Source organism: Geotrypetes seraphini, chromosome 10 (assembly GCF_902459505.1).
Source record: "Geotrypetes seraphini chromosome 10, aGeoSer1.1, whole genome shotgun sequence".
Lineage (NCBI taxonomy): Eukaryota > Metazoa > Chordata > Amphibia > Gymnophiona > Dermophiidae > Geotrypetes > Geotrypetes seraphini.
The window spans coordinates 79,324,000-79,351,144 of NC_047093.1; the positions used below are offsets into that span (position 1 = coordinate 79,324,000).

General features: G+C 42.9%; 1 protein-coding gene across 1 annotated transcript in view; it reads right to left on the minus strand.

Annotated features, from left to right (window-relative positions):
- The window catches only part of RABGAP1 (RAB GTPase activating protein 1), a 539,836-nt gene that overhangs the window by 55,698 nt on the left and 456,993 nt on the right, over positions 1-27,145 (minus strand). The window contains exons 19-21 of the mRNA XM_033960742.1: positions 26,645-26,773; positions 21,405-21,497; positions 20,596-20,706 (exon numbers count right to left, since the gene is read on the minus strand). Coding sequence (XP_033816633.1) covers positions 20,596-20,706; positions 21,405-21,497; positions 26,645-26,773 — 333 coding nt within the window. The remainder of the gene's footprint in view (positions 1-20,595; positions 20,707-21,404; positions 21,498-26,644; positions 26,774-27,145) is intronic.

A 27,145-nucleotide genomic window follows, 5' to 3' on the forward strand; every position in this document is an offset into this window, starting at 1 on the left:
AAAAAAGAAGAAAAAATAAAAGGACTTTCCTTCTCTACTCTTACAGCTTCTCATTCTTCTCTCTCTCTCTCTACTCTTTCAGCTAGCTGCACGCCGGAAACCACTCTCAACCACCGAGGGACCATAGGAGTAAGGAGAAAGGAATGGAGGCTACAGGAACCCAGCGGAGCTACCCAGTTTACTGCGTCGAATGTCATATGTATGACTACCTCCCCTCCGGGAGGCGGGCATACATATGCAGTCGATGTCAGGAACTGGATAGCCTGAAGAAGGAGGTCGGGAGACTGCAGATTTGAGTACAGGAACTGGAGGGACTGTGCACCATAGAGGAGCTGGGAAAATGAAGACATCACCAGGGAGAACCACATCACGGAGCAAGCCAGAGAACTCGAGAAGTTCATCGAGGAGGCGTGCAGGATGGTGGAGGCACAGGACGACCAACTCATCAGGAGAGAATCAACAGTCGGACGACAAAATCCACCAGACACCATGGAAGTAGGACCTTGCGGGGAAACTGGACAGGCAGTTGAGGAGGAGACCCAACAGAACCCGGAGGAAGGACTAGGTGACTGCGCCACTGACACAGACCTGAGACCGGAGAGACATTTGAGGAAGGGGAGATCTGCTATTGTAGTAGGAGTCTCAATCCTCAGAGGAGTGGACAGTCACATAGCCGGAGGGAGAGACGACCGACTAGTGACATGTCTCCCCGGGGCAAGAACGAAGGACGTCATCAACAGAATTGAAAGGATCCTGGAAGGGGCCGAGACAGAGGAGACAGCTGTAGTAATCCATGTTGGAACCAACGACATCAGCAGAAAGGACTACAACAGGACTGCACTAACTGATCAGTTCAGGATCCTGGGGAGGAAACTGAAATTGAGGGCATGCAAGATAGCCTTCTCGGAGATCCTGCCAGTACCGAGAGCGGACACACGGAGGCAGAGTGAACTACAAGCAATAAACGGTTGGCTCAGGAGATGATTTGAGGAGGAGGGTTTCCTTTTTGTTCGGAACTGGACAACTTTCTTGGGAAAAAATAAACTCTACAGGAGAGATGGACTGCACCTGAGCACGACTGGGACGAGGATGCTGGCACGCAACGTCCAGAGCAGCATAGACTTGGCTTTAAACTAAGGAAGGGGGGAAAGCCGACAGTCAATCTGACACATCGGACAAATGTATCAAAAAAGGATACTGAGCAAGGATATCGTAAAAGAGGACATGGGACTGAGTGGGAACTTTTGGAAAAAGAACCTAAGGAAACAATACAAGGGCCTAGGGCCAGGGACATTGAGCAAGGACATTGTAAAAAAAGGGACCGGGGCTGAGTGGGAATTTTCGGGAAAAGGACCTAAGGACGCAATGCAGAGGACCAGGGCCAAGGATATTGAACAAGGGCACTGTAAAAGAGTGCTCAGGACTGAGTTGGAATTTTTTGAAAAAGGACCTAAGGCTAGATCGCAGGAGTCTAGGGCACAAATGTCCTGGGTAAGCAGGACTAAAAGAGAACAACGGATCCCAGAAAGACAACCAATAATGGGGAAACAAGCTGAGGAGGAAACAGATACACCACACGAGGAGGATGACCGAGACGAGGCTTGGAGACTAGCAACTTACGAGGGGGACGCCAGGAGTGCCAAACCACGAGGAACACCAGCAAGAAAGGCGAACAACCGGGAGTTACATTGCTTGTACACTAATGCTAGGAGCCTAGGGGCTAAAATGGGAAAGCTGGAAGTATTAGGCTGCAAAAAGGGCCTAGACATAATCGGAGTCACAGAAACGTGGTGGACTGATGACAATAAATGGGATGTGGCCTTACCAGGGTTCAAACTCTACAGGAGAGATAGGTCACACAAAAAAGGTGGAGGAATAGCACTATATATAAAAGATTCCATACCTTCAATCAGGATGGAAACAACAGTAAGGGCGGACGATTTGGAATCATTATGGGTTAAACTACCAGGAGGAGCAGGAACAGACATAAAATTGGGTCTGTACTATCGCCCACCTGGACAATCGGAAGAAATCGACCAGGACCTGGAGGCCGAACTGAGGCAGTTCTGCAAAAGCGGAAGCGTTGTGGTGATGGGGGACTTCAACTACCCGGGAATAGACTGGAGCATCGGGCACTCAAGCTGTACGAGAGAGACCAAATTCATGGAAGTCACGAGGGACTGTTTCATGGGACAGCTGGTCACGGAACCAACACGGGAAGATGCCACTCTTGACCTAATCTTCAATGAACTAGGGGGACCCGCTAAGGAGGTGGCGGTACTAGCCCCACTAGGAAACAGCGATCACAACACGATCCATTACAGGCTAGAAATTGGACCATCAAAGGTGAAAAGAACCACAACGACAGCACTCAACTTCAAAAAAGGGAATTATGATGCCATGAGGAAAATGGTGGGAAAGAAACTCATCGATACCACAAGGAAGATAGAGTCCGTAGAAAAGGCCTGGACCCTACTCAAGGGCACGGTGCACGAAGCACAGAACCTGTGCGTCCCCAAGTTCAGGAAAGGGTGCAAGAAAAATAGAACAAAAAACCCAGTGTGGATAACAAATGCAGTGAAAAAGGCCATAAGCGATAAGAAGGCATCATTCAAAAAATGGAAAAAGGACCAGACAGAAGACAACCAAAAGGAGCATAAAAGACACCAAAAGAAGTGTCACCGAGAGGTTAGGAAAGCAAAAAGAGAATATGAAGAAAGACTGGCAGGGGAAGCAACAAACTTCAAATCATTCTTCAGGTATGTCAAGGGGAAGCAACCAGCTAGGGAGGAAGTAGGACCCTTGGATGATGGAGACAGAAAGGGAGTGGTAAAAGAGGAAAAGGAGATAGCGGACAGGTTAAATGAGTTCTTCACGTCAGTTTTCACAATGGAGGACACAACCAACATTCCGGAACCCGAGGAGATCGGAAAAGGAGATCAGGATGAAAATCTGGTCCAACTAGAGGTGAGTAAGGTGGATGTCCTCAGGCAGATAGACAGGCTAAAGTGCGACAAATCGCCAGGTCCGGACGGCATTCACCCAAGGGTACTCAAGGAACTAAGGAACGAAATAGCTGAGCCACTTCGACAAATATGCAACCTATCCCTAAAAACTGGAGAGATCCCAGAGGACTGGAAAATAGCAAATGTCACGCCCATCTTCAAGAAAGGCTCAAGGGGAGACCCTGGAAACTACAGACCGGTGAGCTTGACCTCGGTCCCTGGAAAGATGATGGAAGCGCTGATTAAAGACAGCATTTGGGCAACTAAAGTCGAGCCAACATGGCTTCTGCAAGAGCAGATCATGCCTCACGAACTTATTATACTTCTTTGAGGGGGTGAACAGCCAGGTGGATAGAGGGGAATCCATAGACATCATTTACCTTGACTTCCAAAAAGCCTTTGACAAGGTACCACACGAAAGACTGCTAAGGAAGCTATGGAACCACGGGGTGCAAGGGGAGGTCCACCGATGGATCAAAAACTGGCTGGCGGTCAGGAAACAGAGGGTTGGAGTAAAGGGCCATTACTCAGATTGGCAAAGGGTCACGAGCGGAGTTTGTCAGTGGGGTCGGTGCTGGGACCGCTCCTGTTCAATATATTTATTAACAACCTGGAGGCGGGAACAAAATGTGAGGTTATTAAATTTGAAGATGACACTAAATTATACAACAGGGTCATAACCATGGAGGACTGCGAAGACCTCCAAAAAGATCTGACAACACTGGAAGAATGGGCCAAAAAGTGGCAAATGAGCTTCAACATAGGGAAATGCAAGGTCATGCATATTGGGAAAAAGAACCCGATGTTCACTTACAAGATGGGGGGATCACCGCTAGGGGTGAGCAACCTTGAAAGAGACCTGGGAGTGATGGTGGACGCAACATTGAAGGCGTCGGCGCACTGCGCCGCAGCCTCAAGGAAAGCGAACAAAATGTTGGGTATCATTAAGAAAGGTATCACAACCAGGACGAAGGAAGTCATCCTGCCACTGTATCGTGCAATGGTGCGCCCGCACCTGGAGTACTGTGTCAAGTACTGGTCGCCGTACCTCAAGAAAGACATGGCGGTACTTGAGAGAGTCCAGAGAAGAGCAACTAAGCTAATAAAAGGTATGGGGGACCTCTCATATACGGACAGACTGAAAAAGCTGGAGCTTTTCTCCCTGGAAAAGCGACGACTCAGGGGAGACATGATAGAAACCTTCAAGATCATGAAGGGCATAGAAAAAGTGGATAGGGACAGATTTTTCAAACTAAGGGGAACCACAGGTACAAGGGGGCACTCGGAGAAATTGAAAGGGGAAAGGTTTAGAACAAACTCCAGGAAGTTCTTTTTCACCCAGAGGGTGGTGGATACATGGAACGCGCTGCCGGAGGATGTGATAGGCAGAAGTACGCTACAGGGCTTCAAAGAAGGTCTGGACAGGTACCTGGAGGACAAAGGGATTGAGGGGTACAGATAGGAGTAGAGGTAAGGTTATAGGGACAGGATTAGAGGTAAATTACAAAATTAGTCAGAGACCACTGTTCAGGCAGTGGCCTGATGGGCCGCCGCGGGAGCGGACCGCTGGGCAGGATGGACCTCTGGTCTGCCCCAGCGGAGGCAACTTCTTATGTTCTTAACAGACGGTGCTACTCTCTACTTACCTGAATAATTGATGATGTGAAGTTTTTTTAAAGACTGTTGTGTTTCATTGTAGATGTTAATATGATGTATTTTTGTATTTGTTATTTTATTGCAAACTGGTTATAATTTTTTAAAATAAAGTTTACTTGTGAAAATGCCTATTGTAGAAGCACTATTTGGGTTTTAAAGTGCATAACCCAGCAATTTAGACATTGACATGCATAAAGTTTCAAGTTTATTAAAATTTTGATTTAAAGGCAATATCAAGTATTTTCAATGTGTATAACAATAATAATTGGGGGGACAAATAAAACCATTTAAAACAATAAACATACAATCATATCCATATTGAATTGGCGATACATAAGGAAGGTAGGGATAAATTACAATTGTTAAACCCCCCACCCCCCAAAAAAAAATTGAGGGAAGAACACCATCAGGAAGGACATAATTTTTTTTTTTTTGTACGATTTGATCTAAAAGTATTTGTTTAACTAGGACTTGGTCTAAAAGTGAATAGGAAGATCAATGACCTATTTACAGATCTGGTTAGATTTAAGTATTTTGTCCTAAGATTGTTGATAGAGGGAGAAGAAAAAAAATTAAAAAAAAAATTATCCAATCCAAGATTCATATGCATCTTTGTTTAAGTAACTTTTTAGTCTGCTTTTAAATTTATCTAAAGAAGTTTCAGCACGTAAATAGATTGGTAACTTGTTCCAAAGCTGGGGTCCCAAGATCGAAAAGATTGTAGTTCTTCTAGTGCCTATTACTTTCAATGATGGAATGGTCAGTAAATATATAATGTGGGGAAGACGGGAGGGGGGGGAGAAGGACGCTGAAAGCACATGGGGAAGACAGAAGGGTGGAGAAGGACGCTGAAAGGACATGGGAAGATGAGGGGAGAAGGACGCTGAAAGGACATGGGGAAGATGGGAGGGGGGGGGGAGAAGGACGCTGAAAGCACATGGGGAAGACAGAGGGGGGAGAAGGACCCTGAAAGGACATGGGGAAGACAGGGGGGAGAAGGACACTGAAAGCAAATGTGGAAGACAGAGGGGGGAGATGATGCTGACAGGACATGGGGAAGATGGGGGGGAGAAGGACGCTGAAAGGAAATGGGGAAGAGAGAGTGGGGAGAAGACACTGGCAGGGAAGAAGACAGAGATGCCAGATTATGGGGGGAGCAGAGGGAAGAAGATGGGTGCCAGACCAATTTGGGAGGGGGAGAAAGGGAGAGGCACAGTAACAGAGCAAATGGAAGACTCAGAAAGAAGAGAGACAGTGGATGGAACGAATTAAATGAGAACATGAGGAAAGCAGAAACCAGGCAACAAAGGTAGGAAAAAAATTCTTTTTTTTTTGCTTCAGGATAAAGTAGTATATTAGTTGTGTTGATAAAAATGTATAAACATTAGAGGCTCTGGTAGAAACTCGTTTACAAAGTATGTATTCTTCCCAATTAATATTTCCAAATTAATAAAGTCTTTTTGCTTATTTTTAAATGGGTTTCTACCAGAGCCTTTAATTCAGTAGCATAATTAAATGAAATAACTATTTCTGTAGTTTATAGGGCCAGGCGGGGACGGAGGGGATTCATCGTGGGGCTGGAGGGGATTCCTCGTGGGGACGGAGGGATTCCTCGCGGGGACGGGTGGGAGTCCTCACAGGGATGGGTGGGACTTTGGCGGGGACGGGTGGGATTTCTGTCCCCGCGCAATTTAAACATGCACCTTTCTTCCTCCATCCCATGTACCTTTTTTCCTCCATCCCATAACACACACAGCCTGGTGGTGATGATTATCAGATTGATTCATGAATATATAATGATGTTATGAGTGTGCACCTCTTCCTTCCCATCCTCCTTAGCATGTCACATACAGCATGTTACATTACACAAAGTCTGTGTAATGTAACATGCTGTATGTGAAATGCTGAGGAGGATGGGAAGGAAGAGGTGCACACTCATAACATCATTATATATTCATCCATAGCTGCATGTTAATGATGTGCTCATATGCACTTATTTATCATCAGCTGTGGATGTGTAAGGACAGGCTGAGGAGGATGGATGGGAAGGAAGGAAGGTGCACATATCAACATATCAAACATTTTTAACATGCATGATGCAGCTATAGGCAAGCTGAGGAGGATGGGATCATACAGATGTGTATGTTTAGATATGCGCTCAGATGTGTATGTTTAGATATGCGCTCACATAAACGGTCAGATGTGTATGTTCAGATATGCGCTCAGATGTGTATGTTTAGATATGCGCTCACATAAACGGTCAGATGTGTATGTTCAGATATGCGCTCAGATGTGTATGTTTAGATATGTGCTCACATATATGGTCAGATGTGTATGTTCAGATATGCGCTCAGATGTGTATGTTTAGATATGTGCTCACATATACGGTCAGATGTGTATGTTCAGATATGCGCTCAGATGTGTATGTTTATGCGCTCACATATACGGTCAGATGTGTATGTTCAGATATGCGCTCAGATGTGTATGTTCAGATATGTGCTCGGTCAGATATGTAAGGGCTAGCAGACACATTAATTATTTTGTCAGATCAATCAGTTCTGATCAATTAAATAATCGATTGTAAATAATTTTGTACATTTTTATTAATCCGTTTGATCAATATCGATCGGAATTCTTTTTCTGTTCGATGGTATCCGATTAGAGCAGCTAATCCTGCAACAGAGACCTCCAGTGCAATTGTGATCTACTTCTGGCCTACAAAGGTCAAAAGAAATCCTTAACTGAGATTTTACATTCAAAAGTGAATTATAGCTACTAGCACTATTATTTATTAGTTATTTATTATGCAGATGCTTGTTAGTTTGTTATTAGTTCAGTATTAGACATATGTTAGTTTAGAATAGATAGGTATAGATTAGTTTAGTTTAGGTTAGGTTAGGGCCCTGCTGAAAGAGTCTACCTTGACGTGGTTGCAGGCTTACAAATCTTTTGGTCAAAGAGTGTGGCGACAGAGAAAAATATGTGTGTATTCGACCCATGGAAGAAGGGGGGGTCGGGGGGGAAGGGGTGTGTGGGGGGCCCAATAGGATTGCTCAGTAAGGGGCCCAGAAATTTTTGATGGCGGCCCTGGGGAGGGTAGAAGGGAAGAGAGGTGGGATAAGAAGATGCTAAGGGATGGATAGAAAGAGACAGGGAGATATAGACTAACACATGGAGAAAGAGAGGGGGATTCTGGAAGAGGTGAGCCATGTGGAAGAAGTCAAAAGGGAGATGACAGTGGTAGAAATGTGGTAATGGGGAATAGAAAGAAGTAAATAGCAGACTGAAAAAGGAATGATATGGGAAATGGGAGAGCTAGGAACTCAAGAGGAGATGGAAAATTGACAGGTAGCTGAAAATTTAAAAAAAGAAGGGTGAGAACTGAATGGACAGAGGCAGAAAAAAGGGAGGAAAGCTGAAAAGGAAAAATCAATATGTTGGAGACAGGCGGTGTGATCCCCATAAGTAGGCATAGTGAGGGAAATGGAGCAAGAGTGGAGAAAAAAATGGACAGCAAAAACTGTAAAGAAAATTAGTAGAAGATAGACAAAAACCAGAAAGAGAAACTGGGACCAAGATGATGGAAAATCAAAATGTCCAGACAACAAGGTAGAAAAAAGTGTTTTATTTTGAATGTATTAACTGGAATATATTATCTTTGGGATATATGCATCAGAAATATTTTTGTATTGTTTTCAGTGGCATAGCCATATAGCTGATTTGAGGGGAATGGATGGCCACCAAATTTTCTCCCTACCTGAATGCAACCAGAAGTCTCCAAGCTTGATAGCTAGTGGCAGTATCCTCAAACTGCTAATGCTTTCATGCATACATGAAAGTCAAACAGGAAGGGGGGAGGGGAGGGAAGGCAGCAGCTTTGTAATACTGCTGCGAGCTACAGAACTTTGAAAGTTCTGGTCACTGGACCTGAGGAGGGGGAGGAAATAAGAACATAAGAAGTTGCCTCCACTGGGTCAGACCAGAGGTCCATCGCGCCCAGCGGCCCGCTCCCGCGGCGGCCCATCAGGTCCGTGACCTGTGAAGTGGTTTCTGTCTAATCCTATAACCTACCTCTACTTCTTTCTGTACCCCTCAATCCCCTTATCTTTTAGGAACTTATCTAGACCTTCCTTGAACCCCTGTAGCGTGCTCTGGCCTATTACAGCCTCCGGGAGCGTGTTCCATGTGTCCACCACCCTCTGAGTGAAAAAGAACCTCCTAACATTTGTTCTAAACCTGTCCTTTTTCAATTTCTCCGAGTGCCCCCTTGTGCTTGTGGCTCCCCACAGCCTGAAGAATTTGTCCCTGTCTACCTTCTCTATACCCTTCATGGTTTTGAAGGTTTCTATCATATCTCCCCTAAGTCTCCGCTTTTCCAGAGAGAACAGCCCCAGCATTTCCAATCTGTCCGCATATGAGAAGTTTTCCATACCCTTTATCAACTTTGTCGCTCTTCTCTGGACTCCCTCAAGTACCGCCATGTCCTTTTTGAGGTATGGCGACCAGTACTGGACACAGTACTCCAGATGTGGGCGCACCATCGCCCGATATAGCGGCAAAATGACTTCCTTCGTCCTGGTCGTGATACCCTTTTTGATGATACCCAACATTCTGTTCGCTTTCTTTGAGGCTGTCGCACACTGTGCTGATGCTTTCAATGTTGTGTCTACCATCACCCCCAGGTCTCTTTCAAGTTTGCTCACCCCCAGCAACGATCCCCCCATTTTATAGTTGAACATCGGGTTCTTTTTCCCTACATGCATGACTTTGCATTTCTCAGTGTTAAAACTCATTTGCCATTTTTTTGCCCAGTCTTCCAATCTCGTTAAGTCCCTTTGCAGGTTTTCACAGTCTTCCTTGGTTCTAACCTTGCTGTAGAGTTTGGTGTCGTCCGCAAATTTAATGACTTCACAGTTTGTCCCTGTCTCCAAGTCGTTAATAAATATATTGAACAGGAGCGGTCCCAGCACCGACCCCTGTGGGACTCCACTCGTGACCCATTGCCATTCTGAGTAATGGCCCTTTACTCCAACCCTTTGTTTCCTGCCTGCCAACCAATGTTTGATCCATCGGTGGATATCCCCTTGCACCCCGTGATTCCACAGCTTCTTAAGCAGCCGTTCATGGGGTACCTTGTCGAAGGCTTTTTGGAAGTCAAGGTAAATAATGTCAATGGATTCCCCTTTATCCATCTGTCTGTTTATTCCCTCAAAGAAGTACAGCAAGTTCGTGAGGCATGACCTTCCCTTGCAGAAGCCGTGCTGGCTTGCCTTCAGCTGCCCATTTTTTTCTATGTGGCCGCAGATGGTGTCCTTAATCAGTGCTTCCATCATCTTTCCCGGAACCGAGGTCAAACTCACCGGCCTGTAGTTTCCCGGGTCACCCCTTGATCCTTTCTTGAAGATGGGCGTGACATTTGCTATTTTCCAGTCCTCTGGGATCTCCCCTGTTTCTAAGGAAAGGTTACATATTTTGCGAAAAGTTTCTGCTATTTCGTTTCTCAGCTCTTTTAGTACCCTTGGGTGGATGCCGTCCGGACCTGGTGATTTGTCGCTTTTTAGTCTGTCTATCTGACGGAGGACTTTCTCCCGGCTTACTTCTAGTTTGACCAGTTTCCCATCCTGGTCTCCATGTAAGATCTCTTCGGGTTCTGGAATATTGGATGTGTCCTCTCTCGTGAAGACTGACGAGAAGAACTTGTTTAACCTTTCAGCTATCTCTGTTTCTTCCTTTACCACTCCCTTCTTGTCTCCATCATCCAATGGTCCCACTTCCTCCCTGGCCGGTTGTCTCCCTTTCACATACTTGAAGAATGGTTTGAAATTTCCTGCTTTCTCTGCTAGTCTCTCCTCATATTCTCTTTTTGCTTTCTTTACCACTCGGTGACATTCCTTTTGGTACCTTTTGTGTTCATCTTGTTTGTCCTTGGTTTGGTCCTTTTTCCATTTTCTGAACGATGCTTTCTTGTCACTTATCGCCTTTCTTACTGCATTTGTTATCCACACCGGGTTCTTTGTTCGATTCTTCTTGCACCCTTTCCTAAACCTGGGGACGTACAGGTTCTGTGCTTCGTGTACCGTGTCCTTGAGCAGTGACCAGGCTTCTTCTACGGTCTCCATCTTCCCTGAGCTCTTGCTGAGTTTCTTTCCTACCATTTTCCTCATGGCCTCGTAGTTCCCTTTTCTGTATGAGTGCTGTCGATGTGGTTTTCTTTACTTTTGGTGTTCCTATTTCTAGCTTGCAATGGATCATGTTGTGATCGCTGTTTCCTAGTGGCTCTAGTACTACCACCTCCTTTACGGGTCCCCCTAGCCCGTTGAGGATTAGGTCAAGAGTGGCTTCTCCTCTTGTTGGTTCCATGACCAGCTGTTCCATGAAGCAGTCCCTTATAGCTTCCAGGAATTTTGTTTCCCTTGTGGAGTTTGAGTGTCCAATACTCCAGTCTATGCCAGGGTAGTTGAAGTCCCCCATCACTACCACATTTCCGCTTTTGCATACCTGCCTTAATTCAGTCTCCAGGTCCTGGTCGTTTGCTTCCGGTTGTCCTGGTGGGCGATAGTACAGTCCCAATTTTATGTCAGCTCCATTACCTCCTGGTAGTTTAACCCATAGTGACTCCAAGTTGTCCGCCCCTATTGCTGTTTCCATCCTGGTTGAAGGAATGGAGTCCTTTATGTATAGCGCTATTCCTCCACCCTTCTTGTGTGTCCTGTCTCTCCTGTAGAGTTTGTACCCTGGTAAGACCACATCCCATTTGTTGTTCTCAGACCACCATGTTTCAGTGACTCCAATTATGTCTATGTCCTTTTTACTGACTATGACTTCTAGCTCCTCCATTTTGGCTCTTAGGTTCCTAGCATTTGTGTATAGGTAATTTAAGTCCCGGTTGTTTACCTTCCTTGTTGGTTTTCCTCGTGGTTTGGTGTTCCTGCCTACCCCCTCATGGGCTGCCAGTCCCCGGGCCTCGCTTTGTTTATCCTCCTCCTGTGGTGTGTCTGTTTTGTCCTCATCTCCCTCCTGTGGTGTGTCTATCTCGTCCTCAGCCTGCTTCCCCTTTTTTGGATGTCCTTCCAACTGTTTCCTCCATTTCTTGCTCTTTGGTTTTGTCAGTTCCCTGGGCCCCTGCTTTGCGTCCTTGGGTTTTTTGTCAAAAATTGTCCACTCAGTCTCGAACCCTCTATCGCCTTTTCCTGGTCCAGTATCCTTGTTTGATACTCTAGACCGGTGTGTCGATGTTAGATCGACTATCGGCTTTCCCCTTTTCCTCAGTTTAAAGCCATGTCTATGTTGTTCTGGATGTTGTGTGCCAGCCTCCTCGTCCCATCGGTGCTTAGGTGCAGTCCGTCCCTCCTGTAGAGCTTGTTCTTTCCCAGGAAAGTTGTCCAGTTCCGTACAAAGTGAAAACCTTCCTCTTCGCACCATCTCCTCAGCCAACCATTAATTGCTTGCAGCTCTGTCTGCCTTCTTGCATCCGCCCTCGGTACTGGCAGGATCTCTGAGAAGGCTATCTTCCTTGTCCTCAGCTTCAGTTTCCTCCTCAGTATCTTGAACTGCTCGGTCAGTGTTGTCCTGTTGTAGTTCCTTCTGCAGACGTCGTTGGTTCCAACGTGGATTATCACTGCTGTGTCCTCCGTCTCAGCTCCTTCCAGGATTCTCTCGATTCTATCTGTGATGTCCTTAGTTCTCACCCCTGGGAGACATGTCACTAGTCGGTCATCTCTGCCTCCTGCTATGTGACTGTCCACCTCTCTCAGGATTGAGTCTCCCACTACGATTGCGGATTTCCCCTTTCTCAGCTTCCTCTTGGGTCTCAGGTCTATATCAGTGACTCGATCTGCCAATCCTTCCTCCGGATTCTGATGGGACTCCGCCTCCTCTGTCTGCTCAGTTCCTCCGCAAGGTCCTGTTGAAATCCGTCCTTCCCTTCTGGAATCTGGTAGAATCTGTCCTTCATATATTGGTTCCTGCCCCCCGGCATCTGGTGGATTCCGTCTTCCGACTGTTGGTTCCCTTCCGACTTGTTGGTGATCCTGTGCCTCCACCATCCTGCAGGCCTCCTCAATGAATCTCTCGAGCTCTCTAACCTGCTCATTGATGTGGCACTCTCTGGTGGTATCTTCAGTTGCCCAGCCTGGTTCCTCTATGGTGCGAAGTCCCTCCAGCTCCTGGACCTTCACTTGCAGTCTCCCGACCTCCTTCTTCAGGCTATCCAGTTCCTGACATCGACCGCATATGTACGCCTGCCTCCCGGAGGGGAGGTAATCATACATATGACACCCGGTGCAGTAAACTGAAAAGCCTCGCTGAGTTCCTGTAGCCTCCATTTCTCCCTTCTTGTACTTGAAGTCCCTTGGTGTGTAGGAGTGGTGCTCGGCGTGCAGCTAGCTGAAGGAATAGAGAGAGAAGAGAAGAATGAGAACAGATGAAAAGTAAAGTACTTTTTTTATTTTTTTGAGTTAGAAGTTAGAATTTGCTGCTGGGCTGCCTGGGCTCCTGGCTCCTTCCGAGGCTCCTTCGCAAAGGCACTCTCGCTAAGGCGAGCGCCTTTGCCGCTCGCCTTCGCTGCGCGCCGAACGGCTGTGCGCCGTTGGCTCCCTGCCTTTTAAGGGGGGAGCCCGGGCGCTGAGCTGACCTCTGATGCGCTGGGGTGGGCGGAGCTTCCTCTCGCCGCTTCCCCTCTGCCTCTGCCTGCCGGTTTCTTTCCTCCCCTGTGTCTCCCGGTCCGCTCTCCTAGCTGAAAAAGCTAAAAAAAGAACAAAAAAGCAACAGAACTAAGACGCTGCAGAGTTCTGCCTCGTGCCCTGGCTCCCTGCTTTTTAAGGGGGGAGCCCGGGCGCTGAGCCGACCTCTGACGCGCTGGGGTGGGCGGAGCTTCCTCTCGCCGCTTCCCCTCTGCCTCTGCCTGCCGGTTTCTTTCCTCCCCTGTGTCTCCCGGTCCGCTCTCCTAGCTGAAAAAGCTAAAAAAAGAACAAAAATGCAACAGAACTAAGACGCTGCAGAGTTCTGCCTCGTGCCCTGGCTCCCTGCCTTTTAAGGGGGGAGCCCGGGCGCTGAGCCGACCTCTGACGCGCTGGGGTGGGCGGAGCGTCCTCTCGCCGCTTCCCCTCTGCCTCTGCCTCTGCCTGCCGGTTTCTTTCCTCCCCTGTGTCTCCCGGTCCACTCTCCTAGCTGAAAAAGCTAAAAAAAAGAACAAAAAAGCAAGAGAACTAAGACGCTGCAGAGTCATGGTCATCAGCTGATGAGGCTTGAAAATCCCCACCAGCTACATCATGGGAGATGCTCATTTTGAGGGGGCCTAAGCTCAAAGTGGGAGGCCCATCCCCTTCTCATGGTTATGCCACTGATTGTGTTCAATACAAAATGAAGTACTTGCAGAGTTTAACTTTTTGGGGTTTCCAGTTCAATTTTGGTATTCATATTTCTATTTGTAATTTATGATCCATTGTTCTGTATTTGGTGAAGGTCTGTCTATGTTGTGTGTGTGAAAAAGTCATTTGAAGGTGGGTGGGGAAATTGGGAGACGGGTAGGTAGAAGAGGGGCTCCCTCTTTATTTCTGCCCTGGGCCCCATTATGACTAAAACAGGCCCCAAGTACACAGTGCAAATACCTAGCCAGTACTGAAAATTCTTCTAATCAGACTAGACAGTTTTGATTCATATAGCTTAAGAAAAATCCTACATGTTAAGTGGCAAGGTAAGGTTAAAACTAAAGCGATAAGACAGACAGCTACCTACTACTACTATTTATCATTTCTATAGCGCTGCAAGGCATATGCAACGCTGTACATTTAATATACAATAGACAGTCCTTGTTCAGAAGATCTAACAATCTAATTTGACAGACAGGACACCTCAGGGTTGGGGAGATTATGCTATAGAAATAATTAATAGTAGTAGTATAGGTATCTGACAGCAGTGAGTGGGAGTTAAGAGTTGAAAGCAGTTTCAGAAAAGTGGGCTTTTAGCTTGGATTTGAATACTGCTATGGATGGAGCATGACATATTGATTCAGACAGCCTGTTCCAGGCATACGGTGCAGCAAGAAAGAAGAGGCGGAGTCTGGAATTGGCAGTGAAGGAGAAGGGTACAGATAAGAGGGGCTTGCCCGATGAACGAAGTTCACAGGGAGGAGCATAGGGAGAGAGATATTGTGAAGACAGATAAGTGAAGAGAGATATTGGGGGGGTTCAGAGTGAATGCACTTGTAAGTCAGTAAGAGGAGGTTGAACTGTATTTGGAAATGGATGGGGAGCCAATGAATTGACTTGAGGAGAGGGGTAATGTGAGAATTGCGATGCTCACCGAATACGAGTCATGCAGCAGCATTTTGAATGGCTTGAACTGGTGAGAGACGGGTGAGATAAGTACATTGCAGTAGTCTAAGCGTGAGGTGATGAGAGCATGGATAAGGGTTTTGGTAGTGTGTTCAGAGAGGAGAGGACGGATTTTGGTAATATTATAGAGAAGGAAGTGACAGGATTTGGCAGTTTGTTGAATCTGAGCAGAGGAGAAGAGAGATGAGTCAAAGATCAACTGAAATTTGCAAGCTGATGAGACAAGGAGGAGGATAGTGTTAACCACATAAATAGAGAATGGTGAGAGGGGGGAGGTGTGTTTAGGTGGAAAGATAAGGAGTTCAGTTTTAGCCATATTCAGTTTGAGTTGGTGGTGAGACATCCAAGTAGCAATGTCGGACAGGCAGGCTGAGATTCGGGCCTGAATTCTTGTAGAGATATCTGGTGTGGAGAGGTAGATCTGGAAGTCATCGGCATAGAAGTGATATTGAAAACCATGAGAGGAGATCAGTGTACCAAGAGAGCGGATATATATAAGAACATAAGAAGTTGCCTCCGCTGGGTCAGACCAGAGGTCCATCGTGCCCAGCAGTCCGCTCCCACGGCGGCCCATCAGGTCCATGGCCTGTAAGTTGATCATTTGCCTAAAAACTCTTCAGTCCCCTTTACTTACCTTGATGTTACTGTTGGGAGAAAATGGGTACTTTTGTTTTGAAAAAAAGGCTTTGATTTTGTTTTTGAACTGTGGCCAAAAGTCGGGGATGGGTGTCAATTTTGGAGATGTCATAATGTAATTTAAAAAAAAACACTAGTGGAAAAAAATGGTACAATTTCATGTGGAAAATCAACAACTAATATGTTATTTACCTAGCTGGAATTTCTAGGAAATTATGCAAAAATATATGTTACTGAAATACGTTTAAGTGCTCTAATAATAGATTTTATGTGTTTGCATTGCATATTAATGCCTTTTGGCCTGGATTCTGTAAATGGTGCCTTAAGATAGGTGTCGGTAGGGGCCCTTTAAAACTGGTTTAAAAATAAATGTAGGTGCCTACTAGCACCTAAAAAAATAGTGCCAGAATCACACCTACGGAGGCAATTTATGATGCCCAACGCCAATGTAGGCATGGCTAATGCCAGAAGTAGCATTAGGCATCAAAACCGCCTTTGTAGGCGCGATTCATGTGACATATAGGAGTCAGAGGAGTCATCAGCATGAATGTTGAAGTCGCCAAGGATAAGGTAGGAAGATGAGAGTTCAAGAAAGAAGGAGAGCCAGGAGTCAAAGTCATTGAGGAAGGATTTATCAGGGGGACGGTAAATGACTGCTACTCTGAGAGACAGGTGGCAAATAGACGGATGGTGTGAACTTCAAAGGAAGAATGACAATAAGATTAAGGCAGAAGAAGGGGTTGATATTTACAAGATGGTAAGCATAAGAGTCCAACATAATCTCCATGACCATCTGGGCAAGGCATGAGCAAAGGTGCCCTCCATGATAAAGGGCGGCAGCTGAAGCAGAGTCTTCAGGGCAGATCCAGGTATCAGGCAGTAGCATACCAAAGGGGAGGGGGGGGTCTATCATGGGTGCAGCTCCTAGGGGGGGGGCTCCTCCAATCCCTTTTTATATGGAGGGGGTTTAAAAAATGATCGGCCCCAGGTGTCACATACCCTAGGTATGCCCCTGGGCTGTACAGTGCATACCAAAGCAAGTTATGAACTCCGCCCACTAGTTAACCCGTCTATCTTCTGACGTTTCGCCGCCGCATAGCGGCGGCACGCTGAGGACTCCGCCCACTAGTTAACCCGGTACATGGCCTTTAAATTCAAGCCTTTTACGGCGCACTTCAGCACTTTATGTTATCTGCACGTGGCACTTTGTCTTAACCAGTTATTTTAAAGTTTTTTTATGCTTAGTTTTAAAGTTTCTGTTATTTTACTTGGATTTTACTTTTATCCTGCGCGCGCCAAAGGAGCGCACCTAAGGAGCAGGTCCTGCTCCTTATTGCGCTCCTTTGTGCGCGAACATCCAGATATACGACATACCTCAAATTAACCATAGGTAAGCAAATTCCTAAAGTATTCTGGTATTCTTTTTTAATACTTAACATCTATTCAAGTCTCATTATAACCCCTAAATCTTTTCATCAGGTTCTACCTAAAGACCATCTGATAATGAATGACCATACCTATCAAATTCCAGCTTTTTATGGGAATAGGCCTCTGAAACTTAACAATATAAACCTCTCCTGTAATATCTCTCCATTCTCTCAAAATCTTAACTTAGTTCAAATTAAAACTTCTGACTTTGTAAAGTCTAAAGAAACGAGAATAGGATTAATAAACATCCGCTCACTAAAAAATAAACATCATTTGGTTAAAGATTTAATTATAGAAGCATCCTACGATATTCTCTGTTTGGTAGAAACTTGGCTCAAACAGGGAGACGAAGCCTACCTTACTTATGCCTGCCCCCCAGGTTTTTCTTTTATATTCAACCATCGTTTACAAAAGAAGGGAGGCGGTTTAGCGGTCATTTTTAGAAACTCTTTAGTTAAAAGCTTAGATGCTTCTTCGCTCAACTCCCCAATAGAATATTTACAATTTTCTTTAAGGACAAAGCCTAGGTTAGACGTCCTTCTGATTTATCTCCCTCCACCTGTCAACAGTAACAACCTTTACCATCTACAATCATTACTATTTGACTTTGGCTCTTCAACCAATAATCCATTGATTTTAGGTGATTTTAATATTCATTTTGAAGATTCTAACAACAACTATACAAAAGACATTCTCTCACATCTTAGACTACTTGACCTTTTTCCTCTATTGTCGGTTCCCACGCACTCAGCGGGTCATACGATTGACATGATCTTAACTTCCGCATCTATAGCTAATAAATTTCAAATCCAATTCCAATCCTCTCAACCACTACCATGGTCTGATCACTTCTTATTAACTGTTACGTTTCAAATTACATTATCTAAAACAATAGAACTCTCTCAAATCAAGAAATTTAAAGATTTAAGTAAACTCTCATCAGAATTAATAGCATCAAATTTTAACCTCGATTTTGGAAATCTTAATTCACCTTTATTAGACGATCTTGTATTTAATTGGCAAAATACTACCCAAGTTTTAATGGACAATTTAGCCCCAACCCAAACAAAAAATATCTCATTAAGAAAGAAAACCAATCCTTGGTTTAATGCAGAGTTAGTCATAATTAAAAAACAACTTCGCTCTTTGGAAAGAATATGGAGGAAGAATAAAAATCCATACAACTTAATAAAATTTAAAGAACAAGCAACGTATTATAAAGAAAGAATAACCCAAGCAAAATCAGCTTACTATTCTAAACAAATTATACAGTCTAAAAATATATCTATGCTATATAACATCTTAAAATCCATTAATCGCCAAACTAAAAACTTACCCCAAGAATCTAACCCTCTTCCAACAGCTCAAGAATTAGCAGATTGCTTTGTTGAGAAAGTTCAAAATATAAGGAAACATTTTACAATAAATCAGCAAATTATTTCTACATTAGATCTTGATAAGTCATCATTATTATCTTCAAAATGTTCTCATTTCAATCTGCCTAGTCTTAAAGATTTAGAGCAGATTATCAAATCTGTAAACCTCAAAGGGTCTTATACGGAATCTATTCCACCCACCGTCATTAAAAAATATTTCTCTATTTTTGGTCCCTATATACACACATTAATTAATATTAGCTTACAACAAGGCAATGTTCCTACAGCTTGGAAAAAATCGACCATACGACCAGTTCTTAAGGATCAAAAAATTGGCCCCGATATAAAATCTAATTATAGACCAATAGCCAATATTCCATACCTAGCAAAAATAACGGAAAAAATCGTGTATAATCAATTATTAGAATACATTGAAAAAACTAATGTCCTGCATCCAAATCAAACAGGATTCAGACAAAATCACTCTACTGAATATTCTTTGATAGGTTTGACCACAACAATTTTGTACCATTTAGATCACCATTCTTCGGTTGTCTTGATCTCATTAGACTTATCCTCTGCCTTCGATACCATCGACCATACTCTTTTAATTCATAGGCTTCAGTCCATCGGCATAACTGATCAAGTTTTAAACTGGTTCAAATCTTATTTCCACAATCGTTCGTCCAAGGTCTTTTTTAATAACACCACCTCCAATAGTTTCTCAGCACCATATGGTATACCACAAGGATCAATACTTTCTCCAATACTATTTAACATATTGCTTGCTCCACTTTTGACCTTATGTCAATCTATTGGATTTTCTGTATACGCCTATGCCGATGACATTCAAATATTACACCCAATTGACCCTAATAACACACAAGAAATAACAGCAATAAATGAGAAATTGGATCAAATTCACCATTGGCTTGATGTTAATAAGCTATCTCTAAATATCCTTAAAACCAACGTTATGCTCTTTCCTTGGAAAGATTGTAGCACACTAATCTTCCCAATTTCTATTAATCATACACCTCTGCAGATACGCCAAAATATTAAGATCCTAGGTATAACTTTTGACACTAAATTATCATACCACGATCACATAAGTAACGTGGTTAAATCTACTTTTTTTAGATTACGCCAAATTCGTTCTGTTGCAAAATTCTTATGTGCAAAATCTTTAAATATTCTAATACATTCCCTAATTATTTCCAAACTAGATTATTGTAATGCTTTGTTTATGGGCCTATCCCAAAAAGAAATCAGACACCTTCAAATTATACAGAACGCTTCCATAAAAATAATTCATAAAGCAAATAAATTCGACCATGTCACACCTTTACTTAAGGAATCCCACTGGCTTCCCGTCGCACATCGTATTTTATATAAAATCTGTTTGCTTACTTTCAAATCACTAATGTCTCAAACCCCAGCATTCATTTTCAGAGTGTTAATTCCATATATAACTACAAGAACACTGAGATCTCAGGATCAACATCTATTGGCTATTCCCTCATTGAAAGTTATTAACACTAGACGGCTTACTATTTTTTCAGTGACCGCCCCACAATCTTGGAATAATCTCCATCTCTATATTAGAGAAGAAAAGAACTTAACTAAATTCAAGACTAAGCTTAAAAGTTTTCTTTTCAATGACGTTTTTAGTTAATAAATGACTTTACATTCCTTCTTAACCTTATATCTTCTTATTTGTACTTTACTCCCTTCCTTTTGTTGTAATCCTGAAATATAGAATTTGATACAGAATGTAACCCTTTAAATATATATTTCCTAGTGTTTCATGATTGTAAGTTTTTGTAATTATGTAATATTATTTGTCTATGTAATAATTATCCCAAGTTTTTATTTATTCATTTATGTTTGTACATCGCCTAGAATGTAGAATAGGCGATTAATCAAATTGCATAATAAACTTGATAAACTTGATGAACTGGAAACCAGAAGGAAAAGAGGTCTAGCAAGGCCAAAACAGATGTGGCATCAAACAGTTGCAAAGGACTTGAATGAGCTGGGTATCAATTGGTCAGAAGCAGTTGATAAAAATCAAAAGCAACAAGTGTAAAAAATGCATCTGTCTGCCTTATGTACTGACTCACTCAAGAAGACATGATTAAGAATCATCATAATACTTACATTATCTAAATCCTTTCGCAATGCAATCTTGCTGGTAACCAGTTCATGTGCAAGATCATCATTTTCTTGTTCAAGCCTCATGTTTGCTTCTTGTAGGCGCCTGTTTTCACGCTAAACAAAGAATGAAATGTGATAAAACCCATAAAATTTCAATGGTTCAGATGCCTTTCCATGTCAAAAATATGCCATGTCATTACTTCTACCAACGTACTCTCCAACATCTTAAATGAAAATAAGGAAAGAAATTGGTTTGTTATCTAAACATCACATTGATCATCAAAATTTCCTATTTTTAATTAACTATTCTCAGCCCTGTCTGTGAAGTTACACATTTAATTAGATTAATTAGTAACTTGCAAAGTCTGTAGCAAATAAATCCAGCATGCAGTTCTTGTTTTTAACAGATGACTTCCAATGAATTCCAGACACATGAAAAGCACCAGACCAAGAACACTAGAAACTGAAACGCATCATTCATTTACAGCAACAATGTAAGCTAGCGTCTCTACTTTACTGCAATGATGTGCCTCAGCCTTGAGGGACTCTCTGGAGGGGTGAGAATGCAGCTCACCATGATGCTTTAATTATGCCAGTTCATGTCTGTGACATGAAAACCTATCCAAGAGCTAACAGTGCTTAAATAACTAATATGCTCAAGGAAAGCCATCTCAGGCTAGGATACAGAAATATCTGACACCACTGAAACAGGCCAGATTTTGTCAATATCTAGCTAAAACGCTCTGTCTCAAACATGATGGAAGGTATTTCCTGTACCAGATATATATAAATGAAAATTAATCAAGAAATACCTCAAACCTCTCTACAGGATCCTCCTGTTGGGCTTGCTGCTCTCTCATGGCATGATATTCTTTTTCAAATTTCTTCAACTTTTTCTGGCTAATCTACATAAACAAAAGTGAAACATTTCACAAATCTAACATATATTATCCATATTTCTCACATTGTTATTAAAGAAGCTTTAGTCCTTGTCTATTATAGATACAATACTAGTGTCTTTCAGCTAGTTCAAGAGCTAGGACATTACAGCTATTATCTGAGGTTTTTACCACACGTGAACCCCACTGGATATAACAAGTGCAATCAAAGCAATGCTCTGGATTCACCAAAAGTGTTACTTCAAGTCTGAAATAACCCAGCAATACCAGCAAATCTTTTATATGAGAAGAAAGCTGGTAAGTAAAACAAAATTATGACTTAACATCTGGATTCACAGGTTGTTCACTTTGTAGGGCATATTCATAATGCATTTGTGTCAGCAAAATTGGAATATATTCTGTGCTGGAGAGTCTTATATTACAAACCAGCTCTCTTTGCTCTTGAATGCACCATCTTTGTTTTATCATCTGCAGTTTGTATACTTTAATAAATGTACTGTGCTTGTGTATACACTACATTCAGAATATATTCTAGAATGTACAACAGAAAGGTCTTTGCTGCTTATCTCCTACTATAAATATATGTTTCCTGGAGAGTGGATACACACTGGGCATAAAATATAAGAAATCAGGTATGTAACGCAAAAAAGAAAGATTTAAAAAATAGGTTAAAAAGACAACTACAGATACAAACTAACATGTAAACAAATTTTGTACAAGCACTACTGTTTTAAGTAAGTTTAATATTTATGTTTTATAGGTAGATACTTCTGAGTTGAACAAGACAGTGTGTAAATAAGAAAATTGAGGGTTAGGCTCCCCCCAGTGGCCAGCAGGCAAAAAGCATTTTTGGAGTACTTTTATTAAGTTGGTAGAATCATTTTATTTTCTATTAAACAAAACTCCAACCTAAATGTTTTGTAAAATATTTAGAGAACCTATTGTACATTCTAGAATATATTCTGAATGTAGTGTATTTGGTTTCTTTCCTGGCACAAGTGGACAGGGCTGAATCTGCCTCAGATGGGAGACAGAATTTGGGAGTGGGGGGGAGGAGAGCAGTACATATGAGAGTCATCTCTCTGTTTGGACCTGTTTTCATTCTCACCTCCTTTAGTGCTGGCCCAGAAAATCTAGAGCATTAGGCAGGCCCTGTTAGGCACAGGCTTGCACTGAAATGTCACTTTGTCCAGTACCCTATGAGGTGGACTTCCTGTCAGAGCGGGACACTGTAGCACTTCAGTGTGAGCCTGGAATACAGAAACTGCAGTATTCTATCTTCTCTAAGCTGGCTTGGAATAAGGTAAAGGGGGGGGGGGCAATCGGCAGCTGCCCAAAAGAGGAGGGGGGAGGCAATGTGATCTTGGCAACCTGAGCAGGAAAAGAGAAGGGAAGAAAAGTTGCTGACTAGAGGAGGGGAAGGAGAGTTGCTGGCAACCTGGGGTACATATGGAAGAGCAAGGAAGATGCTGAATTTAAGGGGGAGTCTTTGGGCTTGAGCCACCTGAGGGAACAGCTGAAGGTTTGTCTAGGGCATGGATAGGCAAATCCGGTCCTTGAGAGCCACAGGCAGGTCAGATTTTCAGGATATCCACAATGAATATGTATGAGATAGATTTGCATGCACTGCCTCCTTGAGATGCAAATCTATCTCATGCATATTTATTGTGGATGTTCTGAAAACCTGACCTGACCTGACCTTACTGTGGCTCTTGAGGACCGGAATTGCCTACTCTTGGCCTAGGGTTACCAAAATCCTTGGCAGGTCCTGCAACTGGATTCTCTACCATAAGAGTCAATCATGAAAAATGTGAGAGCTTTAAAAAATTTTATGCTAAAAGATCTGAGCCTGGGGTGTAAAAAGTAATGCAGTTTGTTGTAATCACCAGGCTATGCTTACAAGACTATAAATTTATTTATTTATTTATTTAGATTTATATCCCGTTCTCCCAGTAGCTCAGAACGGTCTACAAGTAAACGGTCTACAAGTAAACGGTCTACAAGTAAACGGTCTACAAGTAAACGGTCTACAAGTAAACAAGGAAAACCAAAATTGATGTTTTAAACTCTTGATTATACTAATAGATTTGGTATCACGAGAAGAGTTTGTACAATTCACATTACAGTAGATTCTACTGGTATCTTATTTTTCCATGGAAAGGATACAGAGCTGCATCCATTTGAATAAACAGATTCACAGACTAAAGCATTAACAAATTGATGGCTAGCTATTGCCCTATTGGATCATTAATCCCAGTCCTCTGTTTCTGACAGTGGCCAATTCAGATGACAACAATCAGGCAGGATCCCAAAAAGTAGACAGTTTCCATGCTACTTAACCCCAGGGATAAGCAGTGACTTTCCCCAAGTATATGTGTTCAGGAATTTGTCCATACCATTTTTAAAACCAGTTATATTAACTTGTTTTATTACTTGCTCTGGCATAAGGGTTGGGGCCTAAATGCTTCATGAAAGTGGGAGCCCCACCCGTGATCCATGAAGAGGAAGAAAACAGAGGGAGTTAAAGGGAAATGGACAAGTAACGCTCATCTGTCTACTAGGTGAACTAGGGAGCCACCTATGGTAGCATCAGCATTTGTTCTTCAGGTTCCCTCCTTCTCTTCACACCAAAGTGTTCAGCCCTTATCTCCCTTCCTCTGAACACAGCAGTTGGCATCTATAGAAAATGCACAATGGTCAATGCAGAGCCTTGAGCATTCATGCATGCTTAAGGTCTGCTGGCTTTCATTCCTTCCAAACAGAGTTGCATGGAGACAGAAATTTCACCCATCCCTGCTGGAATCTAACTCACACCCAACCTGTATGTACTAAGATCCATTCCATCCCCACCTGTACCTGCAGTGGTTGATGCTATTACAGGTACAAACTCCTTTATCCCAAATCTTTGGGATCGGGCATATTTCAGTTTTTGGAATTTTTCGGTTTTCAAAATAATAATGTTAAGTCAGAAAAAGACAGACTATATCATGTTCCTGCCTCAAATTTTCATGTAGGACAGATAAAATAAAATATATAGGAGTACACGTCCCAACAATTTTCATAGTCCTTTATTTTCCATGTTGTTTAGTAATCTATACTCTTTTAGAAAGAGTAAAATAAAATATAGGAGTGCACATCCCAACAATTCTCATCGTCGTCCAGCCATTTTCTAGCCCTTTGACCTTTTCTGCTTCTCACTGCCACCATGGAATCTGCTGCAACCATGGACTCTGCAGTTCCCCACTTTCCAGCCCTCTGAACTGAATTGCACAGAGATTAGGAGAAATGCATTCATCTGCTTTTGTTTCAGCATGTGTCATGTCGAGGAATTAACTGCTTCGGGTTCATGCCAAATTTTGGTATTTGGAGCTTTTTGGTTTTCGGATAAAGGATCTTGTACCTGTATTTACTTTCTTGCAGCCCTCTGTTTCCTCTCAATCCCAACAGCCTTCCCTGGTTTTTGGATGGCATTCATTATTTAACCAAAGAGTGTTTCAAGCCTCAGTCTAATGTTTCAGATGTTCCTCTTGACATTCCAAGCCTCATTCAGGCACTCCAACTATCTCTCTCTCTCTTCATATGTTCCAAGCTTCACCATGCTGCTCCAATTGCCTTTCTGGAGTTATCCCATGGCAACTTCTTCCATCCCCATGGGACTCCTGTGATAACTTCTGTCATAACTGCAGGAATTCTGCAGGTTCCATGGGATTTCTGCAATCCCCATTCTTGTGTAGCTCTCTACTTCCGAAACAGAAAGTTCAGAGGGGGATGGAAACCATCAGAGCTTCAGTATGCATGGATGCTAAAGGCCCCCCCGCCCACTAGCCATGATACACTTCTATAGTTACTAACTGCTGCAATGCTGCTCCGGAGGAAGGGAAGAAACTAGAGAGATGCTGGAGACTAGGGGATTGGGACTAAAAGAGAGATGCTGAAGACCAAGGGAGGAGGATAGTAGGAGAGAGAGATGCTAGATACCATGTGGGAGACAGGGAGGGCCTTGAGCTGTGAACCATCCATTGGTGGTAATAGGGGGAAGGATGCACACAGCTGAAGGTTCACCCGTGTCAGACATCCTTGGGCCATCCTTGAGAGGTAGAACAGAAAACAGGAGATGCCAGTAGTGAGAAAGTGTGTATGCTGGAGGTAATGGAACGATCAATGAAGAATGGGAGACTAGAAGGATGAGAGACAAAGAAAGGAAATAAAATAAGGAAAGTGGGTAAAGAGAAGGAAAAACAGTGAGGTGGACAAAGAAAAAATGATGGGAAAAAAAGAAGATGCATATAACATATGTTCAAAATAAATTAATACAACTGACAAAAAAGCTATTAAACAAAACCAGATATCTGTACATTCCAAATATGTGTAATTCACACAAAGGTCTGAAACTTGTGAAATCTTAGAAAACGACTCCACAAACCAAGGAAATCTACTAAAGGAACAGATAGCTGCCATTTATTTATTCCTTCAGTAAAGCAAAGGTCAATCCATTAGTAAAAGACTGAAGCATTACAGGGTAGCAGACCACCGAGAGATACAGCTTTGGCTAATGGCTTCCTGCCATGCTTCATTTCCTTTGGCACCTGACATCCTTAAAAACAAAAATTGTCCCCCTAGTCTTACGTTATAGAGAAATCAGATGCATCAGTTATTGACCATGGAAAGATTTCCAGTGGACACCTGGGGCAGGAAAGCAAAGAAACGATTTCTTAAATTGTGAACTCCATATTTACAGACTCTTCCCACTAGGGTATGCTCCACATTTTAAAATATTTTACAGTAAGGTTCTTACTTGCTGTGACCTGTACTTTTATGCTGATTAGATTTGTGTGTTTCAAAACGTCAACGTGTTGGTTTATGTTTGCGATGTTTTTGTTCATATGCCCAGCAATGAAAAGAAAGATATTTAAACAAAAAAGAACCCAACTAAAATTAATACCCTAAAATTAATTTGTACCCTCAAAAGGCCCCTTTAATTATTATAGTCTCTTAGGGGAAATTTAATTCGTATTTCAAACAAAGCAATTTGCATCACTGGTTTTTCTTGCAATTTGTCTTTTTGTATTACATTACCTACTTACACTTTCCAGCACTGCCAAATAGATGGAATCGGAGTTAACATAAATGGGCAGGGAGGCCCCTATCTTTACCTTCATATTGCAAGCTAACTCCATCAACTTTTTGGCATTTTCTTCTGAACGATACCTCTTAGGGAGTTGTACACGGAAGAACTTTAAGGCTCCTTCAAAGTCTGTCAGCAGCAGGTCATCCTTAGAAGTCTAAAGGACAGAAAATGAAGGCAGATAAAGACCACATGGACTATCAAATTTCCCACTCCATGCCATCTACTATCTCTTCCTCTTTCAAAGATCCTATGTATTAGTGGCATAACCAGAAAGGAACTTTTGGGTAGGCCAATAGGCAGGTTGGGTGGGCATGTATTTCCTGTTCCCTTATTCCCTTCTACCTCCAGGAACTTTAAAATTTAAATACTTTAGCAGGCAAAGATCCCCAGCCCCACCAGCTGAAGACATCTACGGATCGCTGGCCCATGTTTAGAAAAGCGCAGCAGTCAAAGGCAGTGCTCCAAGACCCTAGGCATGCTTATTTCTCACACATGAAAAGAATACCACCGATGCTCTGGTTTTCTG